Below are 23,031 nucleotides of genomic sequence, written 5' to 3'. Positions count from 1 at the left end.
GATCAACTTTATCAGATCGGATCATTTTGTTCGGATCAGGACTTATGACCTGGATTCCCAACCACATCACTTTCGGCCATAATCTTCATTGCCCAAACCGCTGGGGGTAAACGGGTAATGGTCGTCCTTTAAACAGACATTAGCCCAAACATCGGACTATACTACAAAATATTAACTTTGATGCTCTCCCAAATTAGAAATCCTAGGTTCGCGCCTGAATATTAGCTTGCCTGCTTTCTTAGTGTACAGTCATGTTTTAGACTAATCGTGTAGACACTGAGCGCCTCTGCGCGGTATAGAGTAATTCAAAGCCTTCTCCGCTTTCAATCGTATTACCCCCAGGGTGCAATGATAGCATACCTCAATAATTCAAACTGTAAATTTGATTCCTACATTTTTCACATATATTTGCAGGCCAACATAAAATTGTTGAAATATTTTTACCAGTAATGTAATTGCTATAGAAGCTGCTTCAGCGAGACTAAATCACATATATTTGCAGGCCAAGATAAAGTTTTCAGCTTTCGAGTTTCGACATCCTATACTAAACCCCAAATCACAGGTATTAACATGCAGCAGCTATACATTCAAGTAAATACAGTAAATAATAAATAACACTAATTATGTAGATGTTGGACATACCAAACCGGTAACTTGACGAGAGCCTGATAACAGATATCGTTTCAATGGCCTGAAACTCCAAATTGTCTCCAAAGCGTATCCAAGGACTAACTTCCTTGTGCTCAAAATCTCTAGTAGCGCTTTGATATTCTCGGCATAGCACACTTCTGCTTTCGATCATGAAAGAGCCTCAGGATAATTGCTGCAGTCTCTTCGATGGCTTTGCTAGTCACCTCTGCATGCAATTCAACTAACTGTGAGATAATGTTCAAATGTCGGAACCAAAAAACCGTCAAAGAACCCCCTTGTAGAAATCAAGGTTTGAAAGAAACTGAGACCAAATGAACTATTGTACATAGAGAGAAAATATCGACCAAACTTGAGACCTTTGTTACTCCGATACTTCAATTAGTTGCCGTATTCTGTATCCGATATGTATTTTATCGGATATGATACGACACTTTTATACTTCATTTTAAACCAAAATATTGAAAATTTTGCACAAAATAGCCGTATCAGATACTCCGATACCGCGATACGTATTTTGCCGGATACGAGTAGACGAGTCTGAGTAACATAGCTTGAGAATCATCACCAATGTAAAACGGAGACAATATCAACATGATGGAGTCTCGGAGTGAGTACCATTCACGTAACGTTCGAATGGGATGATAGATCGCTTACCAATGACTGGCCAACTTGGATTCTGTGCAAAAGCTTTACCAGCATACTCCAATTCTTTTCTTACATAATCCATCTGCGAGTACAAAGTCCTCTCATCCGCAGCCAAACCCAAACTCTTGGCTCTTGACCGTCTGATAGATTGAAGGACAACGGGATTTATAGTCAAAGCGAACACCTTATCAGGATCTATCTCGAACAGAGTTTTGGGTAACGCGATACCCATTACAATCGGAACATTTGCTACTTTGTATCCTTTTTGGGCTAGGTAGATTGATAGTGGAGTCTTTCCAGTACGGGAGACGCCAGTCAGAACGATATCAGCCTTATGCAGGTTTTGGGGTAGAGCTCCGTCGTCTTGCTTGATAGTAAACTCAATGGCTTCAATCCTCCGGAAGTAGTCGTCGTTTAGAGTGGTTTGCCCTCCGGCTCCACGAGGCAAACCGGAAGGCGAAACACCGAGATGAGAAGCAATGGCTTCTGTGATTGGGCCTAGGGCGTCAAAGGATTGTACGGCCCAGAGGTTGCAGGCTTTTCTTGCTGCCTCAGCCATTGATGGATCGGCAAGAGTATAAACGAGCATGGCGCCTTCTTTTGCAGCTTGTTTCACAATTTCCATGAGACGTTCAACCTCGTCTATCTATGCTTCAAAAACAAGCAACCAAATAAGAATGCGGTAACAAGTTATCAACACACATAATTAAATTTCAGCTTATCCACGACTATGAGAAACGTGTGACATAAATTCTGACATGAGATCGGCTCATATATTAGGCTCACAGTAATATAATCTTAAGCTATATGCATCTGATAAGAAAATATTATTGTGATCAGTAACATTGCAACAGTAAACTCTTGCCAATGGCGCGGGGTAAACATTCCAACAGTAAACTACCGCTATTTTGTAAACACTGAGACTCTGGAGAACCCTACTATGTGTTGAAAGTTTCGTAGAGAAACGGCTACTTCACAAAATCAGACGATTATGAGATGCATAATCCACGACTATGAAAAACGTGTGATGTACACATATTGGGCAGTTAAACCAGTTTCAAGTTTCAACCATGGTTTTGCGTTCAACACTTCTTAAGCAATCATCATCGATATAAACAGATAATAAAAGAGATACAAAACTGCCCTCTACAAGACGGACGCATCACGCAAGGAATCAACCCAATGCCTTCATGCACCAAAAGAAATAGGCTCACAGTAATATAATTCTAAGCTATGCATCGGATGACAGCAATATATATTTTTCTGGTCAGTAACATTGCAACACTAAGCTGCTGCCTTGGCGGGGTAAAGGTGAACCAGAGGTACAACATTACCCTATTTTGAAAACACCGAGAGCCTGGAGAGCCGTACTAACATATGTCGAGAGCTTTATAGACCAAGACCAACTGCTACTTCACGATACCCAAGAAATTCAAAAGCATAAAAGGTAAAATGAGTTATTTTGCTTCATATCGTAGTTTCTTTGTTCAAGTATGAAACTATATTAAATTAAATGCCAAAGATTAATCTTTAGTTGCACAGGATAAAAAATGGAACATTAAATCCCACGTCATATTTTCAGTTTTCATCTCGTTCAAAGATTGTTGATAGTCAGAGACCGCTAAGGCGCTAACCTTGCCTGCTACCGAAATCAGAGCCATGGGGTATATGGATGTCTACTGAGAATACAGATCAAAAGGTAAATCTGGTTAAATAAGGTAGATAAAAGGTGAGAAGTAATATCTTGTTTCATCCGTTTACGCTAACCAAAATACAGCAGAAAAGGCCCAATGTCTGCCTCCATGAGTTTTGCTACATGAGCTGTTGACGCGACTCCTGAGGCCAGAAACGGCCTTTTTATGTACTTTTCTGATGACCTGAAACTGATTGATCTGATAAAATGAGGGGTTTAACAGCAAAGAAAACAAGCTTTCATGAAACAAGCACACATGCAAGTCCATTTCTGAAGTGTACTTGCATCATCTTAAAGACAAAACCCTACTAAAGTCTAAAGGTCCAAAACTTTTAAGCACAAGTACAACTACAATGACTGTATAATCCAAATTCTGAGAGAAACCATCAAAGCCCCATGTGAATTCGGAGCCCCACTTTTGGATTAATGTTTGTAAAGTAAACATCGGTGTCCCTCGTCACAGGCTACTGTTCGTTGCATCTTTTAAGACATTGGAACTTTTGAAGTGGTTGCTAGAAAAGTACATATATGAGACAGGGTCACGGGGAGGAAGTGACGTGTGGATAAGATCGGCGTGGAAAACACTACACAACAGTAAGGGAACCTATGCATAACTTTTTCCTTCTACTGTCAAACTAAGGGGAGCCTTGCTGCACCGGTTAAGGTCTTGCCGTGTGAGTGGTCACAGGTTCAAGTCATTGGAGCGGCCTCTGGCCAAAATGGCAAGGGAAGGCTTGCCCCTATTACACCCTTATGGTGGGACCCTTGCTTTGCCCCATCTCCGTAACAAAGCCTAAGTTACTCCTCGACATTTTCATATACAACAAATATGACTATATCAGTAGAGAACATAACAGCAACCAGAGATCCAGAGGTGCTCCAGCGTAAAAGCACACTGTTTTTCGAGCTCTATTGAAAGAAGTATCAGTGTATGACATCTTATTGATTATCCGCATTTGCCAAAAGTCCAAAACCTCCCTCCCAAACCAATACATGCTGCAATACAGCAGGATGCTGATCAAGTATCCCTAACAGAAAAAGGAAACCTATGACTGCTACATCATAGAGACAAAGTCCGACTGAAGTCGAAAGATCCAAAATTGTAAACAGAAATACCACTACAATAAATGTACTTTCCAAACTTTATCAAAACACTATCTGATGGTAGGAACCCCGCTTTCTGATTAATGTTTGCAGTAGATCCACGCCTCCATATTACTATTTATTTTCGTCTTTTATAACATTGGAAATAACTGTTAGAGAAGTACAATAGAAGTGACAGGGACGAGGTGACGTGTGGATGGATAAGATCAACCTGGATAACTATCCCTAACAGAGAAAGGAAACCTATGCATAACTATCCTCGACATTTTCATATACAGCGAAAATCACTTGATCAGTAGACAGCATACAGCAACCAGTTCAAGCTCTATTGCAAAAAGTCTTATAGTAAGCCAATACATGCTGCAATATCTCAGGCTTTACAGTCAAAGAGTTGACGACTCTGAGAACAATGTAACACAGCATTGATCATCATTGACGACAAGCACCGACTACGCTACTCCAAATACTGATATTACTTCGTATACTCATCTCCGACACTTTACACTCCAACATGGGTATGACACTTGAACAATTTGTTTTAAGTCGGATTTTCCTTATCACAAATTCTTACTACATACGAGAGATATCCGTCTATAGTCATAAACGGGCCAAATATCCACTCACTTTAAGCACAAGACAATCAACAAGTTACATGGTGGGGCCCAAAAATGTCACTACTTTAAGCATATTTGACCCGTTTTTCACTTTAGACGGATATATCCGTCTACAGTGAGACAAATTCTCATTTGTCGAAATTAGACTCGTATCAAAACTCACAAATTGAATTGAATTGAGCTGAATTAATCGAATTAGGTCATGATTATGATCAATTAAATTACTCCTAATTACACAATAAATCGAACTATAGAACAGTAACAATAATAATTAAAGACGCAATTTGTCTATTATATTACCGCTTATTGATAAAATTAAATGAGGTGCATAAGTTATTAACGGTCTTATTTGAGAATTTGCGATAAAGACGGGATTGATAGTGATAATTGAGGTCCATTCCATAGTCGATTCTCGTGTAAAATCGTTTTACAGTCTACAACAATAATAATTTATCGACTTAATAAAGCGATAAAACGGTCTTATTTGAGAATTTGCGATAAAAGAACATACCCCAGAGAATAAGTGAGTATTAACAGGGCAGACACGGTCAACCAAACAGTGACCGAACTGCCCTAACGCCGCACTAACGGAATGTTCCGCCGTCCATCCTGTTCCGTCAGAAACCATGTAAATCGCCTTACCGCCGTCATCTTCTCCGTCAGAGGAAAACGACGTCGTATCCGGATCAGCGGTTAAAACTGAGTTAGGAGACACGGATGGTGGGCCGGGTTTATTAGGCCGGTCTAGTTTTCGGCCTGATCGTATGGATCGGGAACGTGACCATAGGTTTAGCTTTGGGCTTGGTTTTAGTTTACGAGGGTTTGGTTCGGTGAGTTGGTTCGGGTGTGGGTGAGGTTCGATTGGTGGTTGGGGTGGGGTTGGTTGGGGTTTTGAGAGGCTGAAATTTGTTGATGACAACATTTGGTTTTTGGGCTTTTTTCACCAAGGAATTGGAACATAAAGTGACAATTTGTTAATGGAATGGTTCAAATCGATTGGGACCTTAATCACTGATTCGAAAATGATCTGATTAGGAATTATGTATATTTGAGATTATAAATTTATAAATGGATTTTCTAACATGTTCCCTAAAGGCACATGATAAAAAGTTAAGTATGTAAAGTTTGTTGAGAATATCATGAGCAATTAGACTTGAAACTCTTATTTACTATAATTAGTGATAATAATGTTAAATATATTTCCCTACTTAACTTCTTATCATGTACCCTTTAGGGCACATGTTAGAAAAACTCATTTATAAAATCAATTAGTCGACAGTTTTACAGTCAGAATCTAAATAATGTTGATTTAACTTGGTTTTTAGTGTAAAATATACATGAAATAATCAAATAGAAATGACTAATTTGTTAGGTCTATAAGTGGTGGGGTTGATTGTTAGGAGTGCTAGTAAAAAGTTTCAAATAGGATTAAGTCATTTGGACTAAGAATAAATCAATAATACTTTCGTCAATTTATTGAATTGAACTGCCTCTATTTATGTTCTTTTCTGCACCAAATTATAGAGAATGTGAACAAGGTTAAGCAGGTGTAGGGTGGATTTCACCATCACAATTTCGAAGGAATATATTAGCTAGTTAGCCACACAAGATATGTTCAAATTAAAATTGAATTGAAACAATTCGAATAATATGAGTAGAGTAGAAATAAGGGAATTAATAAAAACTCGACGGTATATTATCATTAATCGAAGTCTAAAAGACTATATTTCATATTAACTTGAATTATCACCTTTTAGGAAATCAATACATTATACATATATTATATGTTGTTTACTCTCTAGTACTACACATACTAATACATCATATTCATAATAACACTCAAATATGTAATTATAACATGAGATATCCTCATATCTTGGAACCAAGTTTATTTAATATGGACTATGTATATAATAAAATAGCTAGTAGGGATGTTCGCCCTGGCTGAACATTGTAAATATCGAAGTTTTTTAGTTAAAATTTTCGTATTTTTTCAAAGTTTACTTTATGTCATTACTAATTCGCATTATTTAATTGCGATAAAATGATTAGCCGCATGTAAGAAAACGAGGAAGACCAATCTTGTAACCAAGTTGACTAACATCGGCTTGAACTTGTTGACGATATTCTCTAAAACTAAACTTCTTATAAAGTGGTGCATCATTGAAGCTTTGTATAATTGCGTCATAAGATGGACATAAGAAATATGCAACTGAAAGCCTCTCTACTTTAGGGTTTGCGACCACTCTATGCTCCACACTTCTATAAACTCCATTGCTCCATGCCTGAAAACGGAATTTAGTGATTAAAACTTGGTGAGAATTTTTAAGGTCTTAGGTTAGTTAGGTATAAGCCCTTAAAGGACAGGGTTGACTGTTGAGTCCATGCATTCTAGATTTCGAGACTGTAACCCTAGTAAAAAGAGTGCTAAATTAATTACCTGAAGTAAGTCACCGATATTGACGATTAGAGCATCGGGATTAGGCTTAACCTCGATCCATCTCCCGTCTTTAACTAATTGTAATCCTCCGACTTGATCTTGATACAAAATTGTAAGAAAATCACTGTCGGTATGTGGCATCAAACCGAAAACATCCGAATATTTAGGGCATGGAGGGTATCTATTCATTCTTAGGTAACAAGTGCTTGGCAAACAAATCTCTTTTAGAAATGATGATCCTTTATGACCTAAATTTTCTGCCAAAATGTTTGCTAATTTATCGGCTAATTCCGATACTGTTGTAGCAAATTGTGTCACTGTTGAACTGCAAAAAAAAATGCAAAAATTAGTTAAAAAAAATGTTGCTTACAAAAATCTATGAAAAAATTATTTCATCTAAAGAATTAAGGAGAAGTGTATAAGGGTTTTTCTAATGTGAGCCCTAATAGCACATATTAAAAAATTAAATGTAGTAATATTTACAAGATGTTTTCATAAATCATAGCAAAAAAGAGAATATTTTGTGAATTCTTTCACAATTAGGTTATTAACGTGTGTCTCTAGAGGTACCGGTTAAAACAACCTATATAACTAGGACTTCAGTATCTAACAACTTTTACTTTTATAGTAAATGAACAATTACATAATTGAATTTTTTGGGATTAATGTCACCTTACTCACGTCTTGAATTTAAATTGGGCTGGATTAGTAATGTATTTATATTAGTACGCAACAAATTGTATTTATATGAATAGATCACTCGTGATTAGGTTATTAAACCCTTATAAATATATCGAACACCATTTTCAATAGCTTATAAAATCGATCATTATTTAGATAAAATATTTTTACTCTGAATATTTTATATTTTTAACAACGATGTCAAGAAAATATGATGTAAATAATTTTTTTAATTTTTTTTTTAAAATTTTTTTTCAGAAAGGAGTCCAAAAGAGAACACGTGGACAAAAAAATCTTGTGTAGTGTAGTTTGAGAACATCACGTGAGGTTCAAACAAGCTGTTGTCTTGTCAAATAAGATTTTTAATAATAAGTGGGGATGTGTCTTGCATGTGTCAACATAAGTTAGATGCAAAACTTATGCATGCAACTTCACCTACGTAAACACTTTCTAGAGCACGCATTTTCAACCACGCTGTTAATACATATATATATGCTAGTACAAAAGAATATGATCAAAATGATGTCTTTCATGAATGTAATTTAGTAATCTTAATATAAAGTCAAATCGAGATTTTGATGGAAACCGAAAATGATTAAAATGTCTTTCATAAGTATAACTTACTATGGAATCTTAGTATAAAGTCAAATCAGGATTTTGATCGAAAATGATCAAAATGTCGTCTTTCATGAGTCTAGCTTAATATATATCTTAATAGAATATAAAGCTAAATCGAGCTTATTTGATTAGATTAGATATAGAATATAAAGTTATAAACTTGAAATGACATTTTAAAATATTTGGATGAAAATAATTTGGCCATCACAATCATGATATGCAATTATTTAAACTATGTTCAATTAGGTGTTTAATATCTTATTTGAAAATGACCTAACGTAACCCACTAACTCAACTCGATTTGAATAACTAATTTACACTTTCTAGAGCAGAATTCAACAAGATCGAGACTTTGATGTTATGCTACAAAGTACAAAAGAGTATGATAAAAATGTATTTCATGAGCCTAACTTTATATCTTAACTAATACTATAAAGTCCAATCAAAATTTTGATCGGTCAAAAATGATCAAAATGTTTTCCATGAGTTTAACTTAATATCTTAATATAAAGTCAAATCAAGACTATATGAAGTGATAAGAAATAACTAATTTAAAATGACATTTGAAATTGTTTATATTAAAATAACTTGTCCATCACGATCATGATCTGTAATAATTTAAGCTAAGTTTATTTAATTAGGCATTTAATATTTTATTTGAAAATGATATGAAGTAACCTAACTCTATCTAAATAACTAATTTACATGGTCTAGAGGAAGTATACAAGCACACATTGCTTAAATCAATCAAGGACTAGATTGTAGGGACAATCGTTCTCGTTGAATGGAAAAATTGAAGTTGTTAGCTGAAATTGCCAATTTTTTCCTAGTTTACTTTACTATATTAATTAGTTGTTCGACTCCAATAGAATTTCTCGCACTCTAACGTTAAGTCCTAGCTCCACCAACGATTATGTAATACGTAGTACAACCTAACCAAAGGTTTATATCATACATAGTACAAACCCTAACCAAAGGCTATTGAACTACCACGTTCTTTGATTTATCACCCAAATTTAATAAGCCAAGCAACAATCGTGTTTCTGATATACTAACAAGAACATGTGAATCTTAGTACGTCCTTTCATTTACCGTTCAACCAACATGCATGTGAAGTTGTGAGTATATAATATACTACCACCTCCGGACTTGCATGTTATTATGTTGAATTGGTCAAACTAATCATGTCATTCCCTAATCTATGTCTTACATCATAGTAATTAATTGACTATTAAGAAAATAGTTCCTCCGTCTCGGTCATTTGTTACCATATTCCATTTTAGAATGTTTCAGTCAATTGTTGTTCTTTCTAGTTTAAGAATGAACTTGATAAACAATTTGATCATTAGACTCAACTTGTTTCACTTGTCATTTAGTAATTGGCCTGTGCCGAAACAAAAGGATAACAATTAACCTGAACGGAGGGATTATTATTTTACTTTCCGAGCTTTTAAAAAATGCAAAAATTATTGCGTAAGACAGCCGCATACTATACAATATCAATGATACTTCTGTATAGCAATATATGAATACGAAGGATCGTCTTAGGGTGTGAAATCCTTTATTCTATAATTGTCACTCAATACCCATAAGCACTTAAATTAACCCCTAGTACAGAGTTGTTCTAACTTAATCAGATATTTCGTGTTTGAATCGTGAGAATGTAGAGATTTACTATCTTAGTGGACCTAATCAGCTCGAATCCGGACTAAATCGTATACTCAAAAAGTGTGCATTGTCAATTAAAGTCTCCATTTAATTGAACTAATCAATCTACTAATGTCATGTTCAATCTCATGTTAATATTAATTATACTTCCTATTACATATGTTCCCTACATCATGGACAAAACTAAGCTCAAGTCATACAAACATCAGGAATAGTCAACAACAAAACATAATAACATATAAAGTGTTAATTAGTTTGGTTGTCATTGTACTTGAAGTATACCACGTTTCATAGTTTGCCCACCTTAGGGATATTGTTAATTAATGTTCTTTTCTTTAATTTTTATTGGTTGCAATTATTATATTTGTTGTTGTAACCAAAAAAATTATTATATTCGTTGTTATGTTATAGAATAATGGATTTTTTTTTATAGTAATTTCTGTTGTGGGTAAATCAATTCTCTTGGCTCTTAATTCATAATTTCATAGGTGTTTTGGTCAATTATTATCAGAAGACAATTTATTACGAAATTATTTGACACATAAAATTATTGTATTCGTTCATTTAAAATAGTTTCATATTTTCAGTTTTATATAAATATATTGGTTTAAATTTCAATACTCCTAGAGAGTGAGAGTTTAAACTAGTTATGAACCGTCTGATTACCACACCGTTCTTAAAAATCATAATTACTTAATTAGCATTGAGATTTGAGATGAAAATAATGAAACTATAATATACATAAAACATTAAATAGCTTATTAATCTTACCACATTTAAGTTATTAATATGTGCCCTAAGGACACACATTAGAAAAACCATTAGTTTAAACTTTAAAAGGAAGACTAAATTTTAGTTGTTATTCTTTAAGGAAAATACCGACACTCGATTACAGCATCATTGCCCTAATATGTGCTGTTCAGCAGTTTGAGACCATTTAACAATCACCATGTGAGCCAACTTTTCTAACACCAATATGTATGTGAAATTCGAGACCAGCTAACTTATCTGGTAAAGTATTACTCCGTATGAAACATAAAACACTTTCTAAATTTTCGATAGTAATGAAACTATTGTTGCGACTTCTTTTATACTGAAAAAGTCATACTTAGGAACATAAATCCAAAGAAATGACCTAAAATAGTAAAATACCATATTTTAAAACTCGTTTGTAAGATAACCTGTTGTTATGACTTCCTTTACACCGAATAAATGACTTATAATAAGTAAATCGCTCATTTGTACTGATAATAAGAATAAATAAGAATTTTAACAAATAAATGACCGTCTCACTTTATAAAATGTTCTTATTCGATAATTGACGGGAAAACAAATATAAAAACATACCTGAGATTGTTGACGTGGTGTATTTTAGAACTAGAAATGTCTGTCAAGGGAATGTGGAAGGCTTCAGACCAAGACAATTGCGTAAGACACTTGGCTGAAGGTGTCCCCCAACGGTAAGTACCAGGAGAAAGGCTCATATTCATACAATTGTCACTCATTTTCTTCTTAAATGGCTCCCTAAACACTTTCTTCTGCTCTCGAGTCATCTCCTCTAATATATAACTCGGAATTCCATGGTTCACCACTTGAAAGAATCCCCACTCCTTGGACGCCTTCGCGATTTCTCTCTTACAGCTCTCTCTGGCTTCCTCGCTTCCACCCACCAGCCGTGCCAGATCCACCAGCGGTAGATCTTTTGATTCTATCGCTGTTGTCTGCACCTGGTCATGCTGGTGGGGGTTGTTATTCAGGCCGAGGAATAGGTTTTTGTACACCTCTTCAAAAGGTGGTTCTGATCGGCTTAGACTAATATCCATAATAACTATATATCAGATCACTCACGTTCCTGAAAAACACGAAATATAGAAATTGAATAGTAAATTAATAACACAATAACTAAATTGATAATATGAATTGATTTGTTTTAGTAGAGGAATATTATTATGGCTTGAATTTTAAGGTCATGGTATGGCTATATATATAGTAGTTGTCCAATATTCTTAGGGGTTATATTATTTTAGTGAAAAAATGTAGGTTGAGTGACTTGCGGGCCAAGGACAATAAAAAAAACAAAGAACTCCTCCCATGGTGACCGCCCCATATAGATAAGTATAAAATAGGAGAATAGGAGAAAGCAAGCTAATCATTAGATTATATTTGTATTTTAATTTTATTTTAATAACTCGATATCTTATGACTAATACTGACACATTTAAATAAGTAATTTTTCAATATAAAATATTAGGTTATCAAAATAAAATATTTTTATACTAATTTATTTATGTTTATTAATTTATTTTATTGGGCTTTTTATAAGTGGAGTTGTCTTACACATAAAATGGTCTTATATAACAATTAGTGAAAAAGTAAATATTTATGGGCCTAAAAATGTAGGCCGACTTGTAAAAATAATGTTGGAAAATGATATTTTTTGTTGCGGTCCAAGTGCTAAAAATAATTAAGCCAACCTAGGAATATCAAATAGTATATGGGACATGTTTGGACAGCCTCAACAGCCGTCCATATATTTATGTCACACTCCCATTACGCTACTGCAACACGTTAAGACCTGATTAAAGCCTAAAGGTAGGTTGTGGTATTAATTAATGTGTTAAATAAGTCGGGTCCGACTTAATTTTATATTTATATGTTTAGTACCCAGTAGATTATTATTAGTAGAAATAAATTGGTCAAGCAGATTATATGATCAATTGGATTGGCATATTTAATTTGACTAGTATATTTTAATTAATAGATTTACTAGAAGTGTTTGATAATTAGTGTGTTAGGTTAATAGGTTATTGTATCTATGTGTAAATTGTTTACAAATTCGTTTTTTTTACAATCTAGTAATTGAATATGCTGAAGGAGCAGTATTGAAAATCGTAGATTAGAGTTCAATCAACTGTTTCATACGGAATTACGGAGTATGCCATTTACAAAACACTAAAGCTCTGTAAGGCAAGACAATTCTAGTAGCTTGTTTGACCAAAATTCCAGCTATCTTATTTTTTTTGCAAGTGTTTGGCAAGTATGTAGTCTATTCAACCAAATAAGCTATCTAAAATGAAATGTTACCTAAGGTAGCATTTGCGAAATAAGGTACGATCTTATTTATCTTTTTTTACCATTTAAATTTATAATACTAAATAATTATCATATCTTTTTACGTCTTTTCACAAAAATCAGCTACCTTTTTCGATCAGCTAGTTTGGCAAACGTTATTTATATAATCAGTTACCTAATCGGCTCCTAATTTCCAGGTACCTTATCATTTATATTTTTAAGTTTCAGTTAGTTTTTCAATTTTCAACTACCTTTGCATCTAGTTTTTACTAAACAAAATATTAAATTAAAATATTTGTGAATCAAACATGCTAAAAGTTTTAAATATGCTAAAAAATTCACAATATGACATTTCTAAAACAATACCTAATTCTGAAATAAGATTATTCTACAATGTACATGATTTTATAATGTTTATGAGTCGCAATGGAGTTATGAGGGGCTAGTAGGGGCTGTTATTCTCCTCTAAACAATTGAAAATCTACATTTTTAATGAGTATCTTTGATATTTTATAATTTACCTTATTCTATTAGTAGTTCACATTCCTTAAAAAAATTCGTCCCAAATGAAAAATTCTTAGCTCCCCCTAAAAAATGTATTGTCTAGCAAACGCTGTGGTTTAATGTAGTATAGATCAGAGTCCAGTTACTTTATTTTTAGTTAATTACAGTTTCAGAACCTTAAGGTTTCTTTTTTATCAAAGAATAATATTAATGCTTAACTTCTCTAAAAATAGAGGATCACAATTCACAAGGTTATTAAAAGGTAGATAAAGATGGGTGACCAATTTCAATAACAGGGTTGTTTAGATTTAACGGTTTAGATTTATCAAGATTGTATAAAAATTGAGGTGGAGATACATTTTGGCCGAGTGACTGACAATGTTCTAAATAAACCATTTACCTAAAGCATGCATGTTTTACTAACACATTGTAAAAACTATTTAATTTAGGCTTAACTACTTGTTATTAAGACAAAGATACTGAAAACTATAGATGGCATACATGATACATGTTCAAATTCTCAACCCTTTATTACCCTTATACGAGCAGGGCTATTTAATAGCAAGTTTAAAAATTATGAGAATCAGGGTCCTAATCATTTTACAGTTTAACTTGCTAGTTAAATGTCCATATTTGAGTACCGTCTAGAACAAAAAATAAGTTTTTTTTTTTTTTTTTTTTTTTGTTACATGGGGCTTTAAAATGATCTTTTATAACTTGCTAGTTAAATATATTTTAAAAATAAAAATAAAATACATGTTTGGACAAATTATGATGATTTGACATACGGTGGACATGTTTGGACACCTTCAGACGTCCATAAATTTATGTAACTCCCGTTACACGACTGCAACACGGTAAGGCCTTAAGGGCAGGGAGCTGATAATTCTTCAATGTTGGATCTTATTTCCAAAAAGACCATACTCAATTACTCATTTTCATAATTTCTTGAACTTTCTAGGACTTCATTTCTTTGTATTATTGTCTCAATTCTTAAGTAAATTCCTCAATACACAAAATTGTTCAAAGGTAACACTCCATATTTGTTTATTTTCTATAATTTTTCGTGTTATTTAGATGCGGTTCAGATCAATTAAATTAACTCACTTCTATACAGTAGTTAGTTGACTATACATCTTATGTACTACAACTGGTGGTGTAGTTTATTTCAGAGCATTATAATAAAGTTTTCAAGTTTTATTTCAAAGTTTATAAGCTTTACTATAAAGTTTTTGAGTTCGTTCAATTAAATATTATGCTCAAAAAATTACAATATAACTCAAAATCATTACATATAAGCTCAGACGATAAATTTGAGTCTTGACGTCAAACAAACTAAAATGTATGGAGTAACTTATAAACTTTATAAGATTCAGAAAAAACTTGACATCCTATATATATATATATATATTCCTTTTTACCACTTTATATGTGAATTATGGTTACATACATACATAAACTTCATTTATGTTTCCGATTTTTTTGGAATGTAGATGGTGGTTACACACATACATACATGAATTATAGAGTCTGATATTTTATTTAAAATACAAATAGGCTATTTTCGAACCTTAAAATAAAATATTTTGTCGCACCAAAAAAAAAACATATTTTGTGTAAATTTCAGAATCTACGGAGTAAAGGGGGTGTTTGGCCAAGCTTTCTAAGTGCTTTTCAAATTGTAAAAGTAGAAGTTGGGTCAAACACTATAATTTAGGGAGATAAAAAACTACTTTTGAAAAGTCAGAAGTTAATAAAAAGCTACTAGAAACAGAAGCACCAAATTGATGCTTCTGCTTCTACTTCTCCCAAAAACTCTTAGGATTATGGAAACTAAAAAAAAAAACAAAAAAGCAGTAGTAGGCCAAATACATCAATTTGTTAAGAAACTACTTTTACAAAAATTAGGCCAAACAACCGCAACTTTTTCAAAAAGTAGTTTATGAAAAAACTCATTTTAGAAAGTAAAAGTTATTTCACATAAACTATGCCAAACATAGAAATTATTTTATTTTATTTTATTTTACAACTTGCTAACCCAATTCCAAGATCAATTATGTCATATTGGGATCTTCAATATTAAATCATAATGAAAATTCTATATGATTCTTGAGTGATCATATAATTTCTAAAGTCTTATTATTGAGGCAAAAGATGTAGATGGATAATCAAGTCAATAATAAATTAATAATACTAATAGCAATAATTAAGCAAATTAATGAACATTCATTTCGACAGATTCTTGTTAAATAGTGAAGTCGTACACCAAATAATTAACTTCACCAACAAGCCAACAAACTAATTCTAGAGCTTCCTAATCACTTTTTTTCTAATCATGACTAGATAGGTGAATGTCCTAATCAAACATAGCACGAAATAAATTCACGCACTTCTATATGTGCTTTCACAAAGAGGTATTCAGCTGGCAAATAAAGAAGTTTACTCCAATCTCATCAGCAGGATTAAACCCTTGATCTCATAATTAAGGAATGAGGTTAACAACCATCACAGCAGACTCATTTAATTTGATTATCTCTAGTGAATTCTGATTATCCCTTGTTCATTAAGGCTCTGTTTGGCAAAACTACTACGAAAAAGGTAATCGAAAAACGAAAAAAGGTAGTCAAAACCGAAAAGGTAACTGAAAATTGAAAAGGTAACTGATAAGGTAGCTGAAAATTAGGAGCTGATAAGGTAACTGATTACATAAAAATGTGTTTGGCAAACTAGCTGAAAAGATAGCTGATTTTGGTAAAATGACGTAAAAGGATATGAAAATTATTTAATATTATAGAATAAAAGGTAAAAAATGGAAAATAAGTCATTTCAGATACCTGATTTCTCAAATGCTACCTGAGGTACCATTTCATTTCAGGTACCTTATTTGACAAAATAAGTTACTTGCCAAACACTTGCAAAAAAATCAGGTAACTGAAATTTTAGTCAAATAAATTACTTTGGTCAAATAAGCTACCTGAAATGTCGTGCCAAACGTAGCCTAAGTATATTTGTTTTTTAGAAGTTTAGTTAAAACCCCTAATCAGGGCGTAGCCAAAACGAAATTTTAGGGCAACAAAAGTACATACAAAACTCCTTATAATTTAGTATCTTTGCTATAACCGCGTTTTAAGAGATTTTGAATAGCAGAAATTAATAATTTTAACTTTTTTTTAGATATGGGTTAGCAACTAGCAAGTAGTGCTACCTCTTGTTACTATGTAACTCTTCCTCCGCCCCTAATCGAATATATAAATATTTGTGTAAGGCTCTCTTGTGTAAACATGTTATAAAACAAGTTACTTTTATAAATACTTTTTCACTAACACGGATCAAGAAAGATAATAAATTAACCTCGCCAACAAGGCAACTACTAATTCTAGAGCTTCCTTAATCACTTTCCCTTTAATCACGATTAGGTGAATGTCCTAATCCAACATAGCACGAAAATAAAGTCACGCATACACTTATTTCTAGTGAATTATTCTTAATATCAATTATCAATTGTTCATTAGAAAATTTGTTTTCAGAAGTTTAGTTAGAACCCCTAATCGCATACACGAATATTTGCATAAGGTTCCCTTGTATCAGAGGGGAACCTAGCTGGTAGCAAAGGGTAGCACTCGCTACCCAAAAATTTTAGAAAATGGTTCATATAATCGATTTCGCTACCCCAATATTCTTATACATGGACTTTAACATAAATATAAAACAATATTAAGAAAATTCGCTACCCCATTATTTTATTCCTAGGTTGGCTTGTATAAACATGTTGTAAAACAGGTTAGTTTTATAAATACTTTTTCACTAATATGAATAATGAAACTCAATGGTTATACCCGTTTATTATATGTGCAAAATTGTCTTACAAGAGATTAATTGGAGCACAATAGTTGTATTGCATATGATTTACAAGATATATCTACAATATACAACATCTATCTAATTCAATACACCTCCATTTCATATGTTTATTTAAGATGAATAGATTTAACTTTTGAATATGACTAGTGATTAATAATAATTTGTTTGTTTCACCATATAAATTTTAAATTTTTATATTCCATAATACGTACTTGGCTACTTTGTAGGTAGTGGTGGAGCGAGGAAGGGTTAGAAGGGGTGCTCATCCACGCTGACGTTTGAAAATTTTGAGGTCCCCATATAATATTACCCTTTCGCCCCGCTAACTTCAAATCCTAGCTCCGTTATTACTGTTTGAAGGTATTTTCAATTATTTTACATGAAATGCTGCAAATTGTTAAGTTGAACAAAAAAAATGAATATTCCATAAAAATGACATGTTACCTAAACGAGATTAGGTAAATAGTTTCCTTCATTTAAAGGAATTGAAATTTCCTGAAATTTTATTCATATTTTTTTGTCTAACGAAATAAGATGACACTTTAATCATTCACGTTAGTTGCAAATTATGTCTGATTATATGGATCAACAAAACAATAGGATGATTAAATGATCAATTGTAGAATTTTTAACAAATTCAATTCTCTATTTAAGAGTTAAATTTCAAATTCATCAGCTCCCATAGCAAGGCTATGTTTGGCAAAACATTTCAGGTACCTGATTTGACCAAGCAATCTGATTTGACTAATATTTCAGGTAGTTGTTTTACCTAATGTTGTTTGGTAAAGTCATTTCAGGTACCTGAAATGACTTTTCAGGTACCTGAAATGAAAAGCTACTACAGGTAACTTTTTAAAGTTTCAGGTAGCTGAAATGTTCTACTTTACATATTTACCCTTTATTTAAATTAATTTATTATAATTATTAATGTCTTTTTATGTCATTTTACAAAAAATCACTTACGTTTTCAGTTAGTTTTACCAAACACTTTACAGTTAATCAGGTAGCTTATCAGTTTCCAATTTTCAGCTAGCTTTTCAAATACCTTTTTAATTTCAGTCGCCTTTTCAGGTTTCAGATACCTTTTCAGTCAGTTTTATCAAACAGGGCCCAAATATTAAAACTCTAAATCCCTCTTAAAATTCATTTCTTAGTTTAAGAGAACCATAAAAGGATTATTTTATGGTAAAAGTTGTCAATTTTATGTTAAAAGATGATCATTTTTTTTTTTATTATTACAAGTTTACAACAATGTTCATTGTTTATCATAAAATAATCACTTTTTAACAATCACCTTATACAACGGTTGCACACGATAACTACTGTTATAACAAGAATGACTTTTCCATATAGTCACAAGGTATTCTTCAAAGAGTTAAACAATTGCTCAACAAGAAGTGTGTTTCTCACTTATAGGTCAAGTTGATAAGGTGTTTGAAAATATGCATGATTATATTGATCAAAAAGTGGCTTCATTTTAATTCACTTTGCCATAAGCCGATAATTATGTATTTTTACTTTTAACCTATATTATGGATTTCCTTACTTAAGAATGGTCATTATCTATCGTATTAATAATAATAATTTTATTTCATACCGAATAAACACATTTGTACGTAAAAGGGCCAAGGTCGTTTAAGAGGAAATCCTAAAAGGTTCTCAAAAATAGGTATTTCATACAGAGTAATATATAAAGTGCCTTAAATAAATTACATGATTTTAATTTTTTTATTAAGGAAAAATATTCGGATATGACTTAATTAAAGATATCCTTTTTTCAAGTGAAAGTGAAAGGCTCAATTTTTATCTTTTGAAAAAAAAAATGGACTATATACTCTTGTATTGTTGTTAAGAAAAGAATTGCAACTAATTAAGTAGTTGAATGTTGCTCCCTATCTCATACTTATATAGTTAATCTTCAGTCTGATTTTTGTGATAAAAATATAAAAACTTTTACATTAAATAAGTATTAAATTAAGTTATCTACGTACATTCAACATGGAAAACTCTTTCACAAAATCATTTTTTTTAATATAAATTTATTTTTCCGCATCTTGAAGACTGTAAATTGAGAAACTTATTTGGACATGGAGGGAGTACTTAAGAGCAAAGAATTTTTTATTGCATTGTACTTTTAGGATCTCATTTTATAGTAAGTCTTACTTAAAACAGTCTTAAATTAAGATGTTTAACATCACAAATACTACTATACCTCCTGTAGAATATAAGCACTGTACAAACATTATACATTTATCCGAGCTTATGTGTAAACTTTTTTGAGTTTTTTAAATTTTTTATGTTTAAGTGGATAAATTCATATACTTATACAGTATAGCTTAAATTCTTTAAAACAAACTCGAAAACTTTAGTACCGAGCTCGGATTCTACACCATATAACTGGTGGTATAGTCTACTAATTGGTTTAACATGATTTGAAACCATCGTGAGTTTGTGTTTATTTTTACACAGTAAGTCTCCCTTGTGAACTTATGACGGGTAAAGTATCACTCATATGAGTAGATAAGACAAAAGTTACAGTTCATAAAGAGTTACAAATGACTTGTGGTTATCTATCCAGTTAAGTTTTATTTGAATAATGTCCGTCACAAATAAGAATTTATGACTTTTACATTTAAACTGAACCTCTCAAATTTATTAAACCACTATAGAAACAAATTAGGGTCATTTTTTATGAGTGGAGCTATAATTATTGAGAAGCTAAAATTGAACAAACATAGATAGCCCTACACAATAACAATTGGTCTCCCTTGTGACGGGTTACCATTTGTGACGGATATTTTGTGAGATAAAATGGTAACAAAATGGGTTAGTGGAGAAAGGGGACCACATGAATAGTGTTGCAGAGAGAGAAAAAGTGAGTACATTGTGAGGTAAAATGGTATCCGTCTTCAGCTTGTGACGGATATGTCATGTCTTCAATGAGAATTTGTGACACAATAATCGATCTCCCATACTTTATTGTGATAAGCCATTTGATATGACCTCTTCTGACAAGCAAAGCACATTTACGAAATATACCCTAACGCAATACGAGCACTCACAAATCATAATTAAATCTAATAATAAAAACCTAGTACTCTAGATTTCTGCTACTAGTACGTAGATTTGATAGTCTACTAGTACAATACTCCATTCAACTCCACATTACAAGTTTGCTTTTTCACGTTTGCCAATAAGTATTTTACGCGGTAAATATCTTTAGCTACGTATTTGCAAAAATTATAAAAGTTAGATATTCTTAATGTACTCCTAAAGACGAATCAAATAAGATCTCACATGAATATATTTTCACTTATATATCGAGAGAAAATCGACATTGAATGTTCACTTGTGAATAGTGTACAAAAGAGAAACTATTATTAACTGTTACTCCCACCGTTTAACTCCACTTCACATGTATGCTTTTTGCACGGGTATTAAAAAGCGGATTAAAAAAACTATAAAAAATATTTAGGGAAAGAGAATAGTAGGGTTAAAAATGTTAAAAAAAATAAAATAAAGGTGGGTTTTATGGTGGATTAGTGTGGGGTATGGATGTTATTTTTTGTAAATATGGAGTGTGAATAAGGATAGAATGATCATTTTTTTTTTGCTTAAAAAGGAAACATGTAAAGTGGAGTTGAATGGAGGGAGTATAAAAGCTAATGAATTCTAGGTTTTAATAAATTGATCTGTGAGTGCTCGTATCGCATTAGGACATATTTGGCAGACATCCTTTCTTAAATCCGAAGGTAAAAATAAAATAAAATATAACGAATTAGTTAGCCTTAAAAAAAAGACCGTTTTACACTTGTATGAGTATAGTGAGTTGTTCTTTGTATTTATTGATAAATTCAAGATATGTATTTTGAAAAAACCTCCGAAAATTTTATTATACATTTTAATTTAAAGGGGCAACGACCTTGCTAGCTCCCCCTTAATTCCCTCCGGTGGTTATATTAATAGGATTTGATCACAACCATCACCTTAAGATTTTGGTTGAGATGGTTCATCTATTAATATGTTATAATAGTCTACTCCTTCTAGTATTACTTTATGTATGCGTTTCTAAATTGAGTCTTTGACTTAAATTCTAAAAAAATATACTAATCTAAAAATTATAAATAATATATATCTCATTAAATTCATTATGAAAAGTATGAGTAATTATATACTCCGTAATATGTACTTATATATTTAGAGAAATTTTGAAGAAAGAAGAAAATGTTTCGAAGTATGAGAATAATATGTATAAAACAACGCGGGTGTATAACTATCTAATTTGAAATTTTGTGATAAACTAAGAGTTAAAACCTCTAGAACCATGAGTATACGGATTCATAAATTTTATTACCTAAAAATTAAACAAAATACACGATAAAAATGTTTACTAATATAAGTACATCATTAATAATTATACGATTTGCACCAAAAAAAAAAAAAATTAATAATTATACGATCTACCATACACGAGTAAATAAATAAGTACTCCGTAATATATTACTCGTAATTAATTTTAAAAAATGATGAAATTGACCTGATTTCGTTCGTCTTTCACGTGGTGCTTCAAGTAAGTCGTCTACAAGTCGATGCCTCAATAAGAAATCTGAAGAAATAACTAAATATGATTATTATAAATAAAATTCAAGCTTTTTAAGTAAATAATAGGAGTAGTAAGATATGAATATGAATACAATATTACAAATTCAACGATATAGAATGAATATATAGCCCGCTAACCCTACTTTGAGTATTACTATTTGCATGAGAGTGAAAAGACGTGGAAAAGACAATAAAGGTCAACGATTGGAACATTCTCTAGCACCAGTCTCTATAGTATTCTCTCCGTCCAACTAGATAGTTTACAATTGCTTTATACACGATTATATATTAAAGCAAGGAGACATGAATGATTTTATTATACTTCGTAATTATTAAAAAAATCAAAAGCAACTTGAAATGAGGAGGAAATGTAATAATCCCACCCAATAAGTTGGTTGATTTACTAGAAAATGAAAGTGTAAATCTATTGACTAAAACACCCAAAAAAAAAAAAGTGTAAAATATTAATAGGGATAAAAGGAGTACGTAATATTATATCAACAAAAAGTCAAGTTAAACCAAATCTAATACTCCTATTTACTAAATGAATAATTACATATATACTTCTTTTGTCCCAAATTCTCAGTCATTTTATTCGATGTGAGTAATATTTTAATTAAATGCAAATAAACGAGGAGTATAACATATTATGACCTTCAAGAATAAACCTCATGATTTGATTTAACACAATTTATATAAGATGAAAAGATAAATAGCAAATGTCATAACATTTAAATTAAAATTATATAATACTAAATACTCAGCTATATGAATATGCTGCTAATAATAACATATTGAGAAACAACAAATTTGCATGAGTTATTTACCATTTATCAAACACGTACACCTTAATATGTTGATTTATCAATCTACTTTCA

The 23,031-nt window shown here is 32.0% G+C and overlaps 2 protein-coding genes across 2 annotated transcripts; both read right to left on the bottom strand.

The window, feature by feature from the left end:
- Positions 1 to 471: 471 nt before the first annotated feature.
- On the bottom strand, positions 472 to 5,698 carry LOC141595982 (pyruvate, phosphate dikinase regulatory protein 1, chloroplastic-like). The gene is made up of 3 exons (XM_074415967.1): positions 5,219 to 5,698; positions 1,306 to 1,942; positions 472 to 856 (listed from the first exon to the last, which is right to left on the bottom strand). Exons 1-3 carry the CDS (start codon positions 5,627 to 5,629, stop codon positions 753 to 755), a joined length of 1,152 nt encoding a protein of 383 aa, XP_074272068.1. The 5' UTR covers positions 5,630 to 5,698; the 3' UTR covers positions 472 to 752.
- Positions 5,699 to 6,438: 740 nt separating this feature from the next.
- LOC141593985 (gibberellin 2-beta-dioxygenase 8-like) lies at positions 6,439 to 12,163 on the bottom strand. Its single transcript, XM_074414200.1, has 3 exons — positions 11,462 to 12,163; positions 7,148 to 7,472; positions 6,439 to 6,992 (listed from the first exon to the last, which is right to left on the bottom strand). The coding sequence occupies exons 1-3, from the start codon at positions 11,935 to 11,937 to the stop codon at positions 6,756 to 6,758; spliced, it is 1,038 nt and encodes a 345-aa protein (XP_074270301.1). The 5' UTR covers positions 11,938 to 12,163; the 3' UTR covers positions 6,439 to 6,755.
- Between the last annotated feature and the right edge of the window lie 10,868 nt (positions 12,164 to 23,031).

This window comes from Silene latifolia, chromosome 8 (genome assembly GCF_048544455.1).
Source record: "Silene latifolia isolate original U9 population chromosome 8, ASM4854445v1, whole genome shotgun sequence".
Classification (NCBI taxonomy): Eukaryota; Viridiplantae; Streptophyta; class Magnoliopsida; order Caryophyllales; family Caryophyllaceae; genus Silene; species Silene latifolia.
The sequence above is the reverse complement of the archived record's forward strand: the minus strand, read 5'-3'. Positions and strand labels throughout refer to the sequence as shown.

Bases quoted from the DNA above. Each gene is read 5' to 3' on its own strand.
- LOC141593985 (XM_074414200.1), bottom strand. From the start codon at position 11,937: ATGGATATTAGTCTAAGCCGATCAGAACCACCTTTTGAAGAGGTGTAC. The intron at 7,473-11,461 runs GTATGTTTTTAT...TTTTTTTTGCAG, and splicing joins CACCACGTCAACAATCTCAG to TTCAACAGTGACACAATTTG. The intron at 6,993-7,147 runs GTAATTAATTTA...TTCCGTTTTCAG, and splicing joins ATATCGGTGACTTACTTCAG to GCATGGAGCAATGGAGTTTA.
- LOC141595982 (XM_074415967.1), bottom strand. From the start codon at position 5,629: ATGTTGTCATCAACAAATTTCAGCCTCTCAAAACCCCAACCAACCCCA. The intron at 1,943-5,218 runs GTATGTTCTTTT...TTTGAAGCATAG, and splicing joins ATACTCACTTATTCTCTGGG to ATAGACGAGGTTGAACGTCT. The intron at 857-1,305 runs GTAAGCGATCTA...AATTGCATGCAG, and splicing joins TCCAAGTTGGCCAGTCATTG to AGGTGACTAGCAAAGCCATC.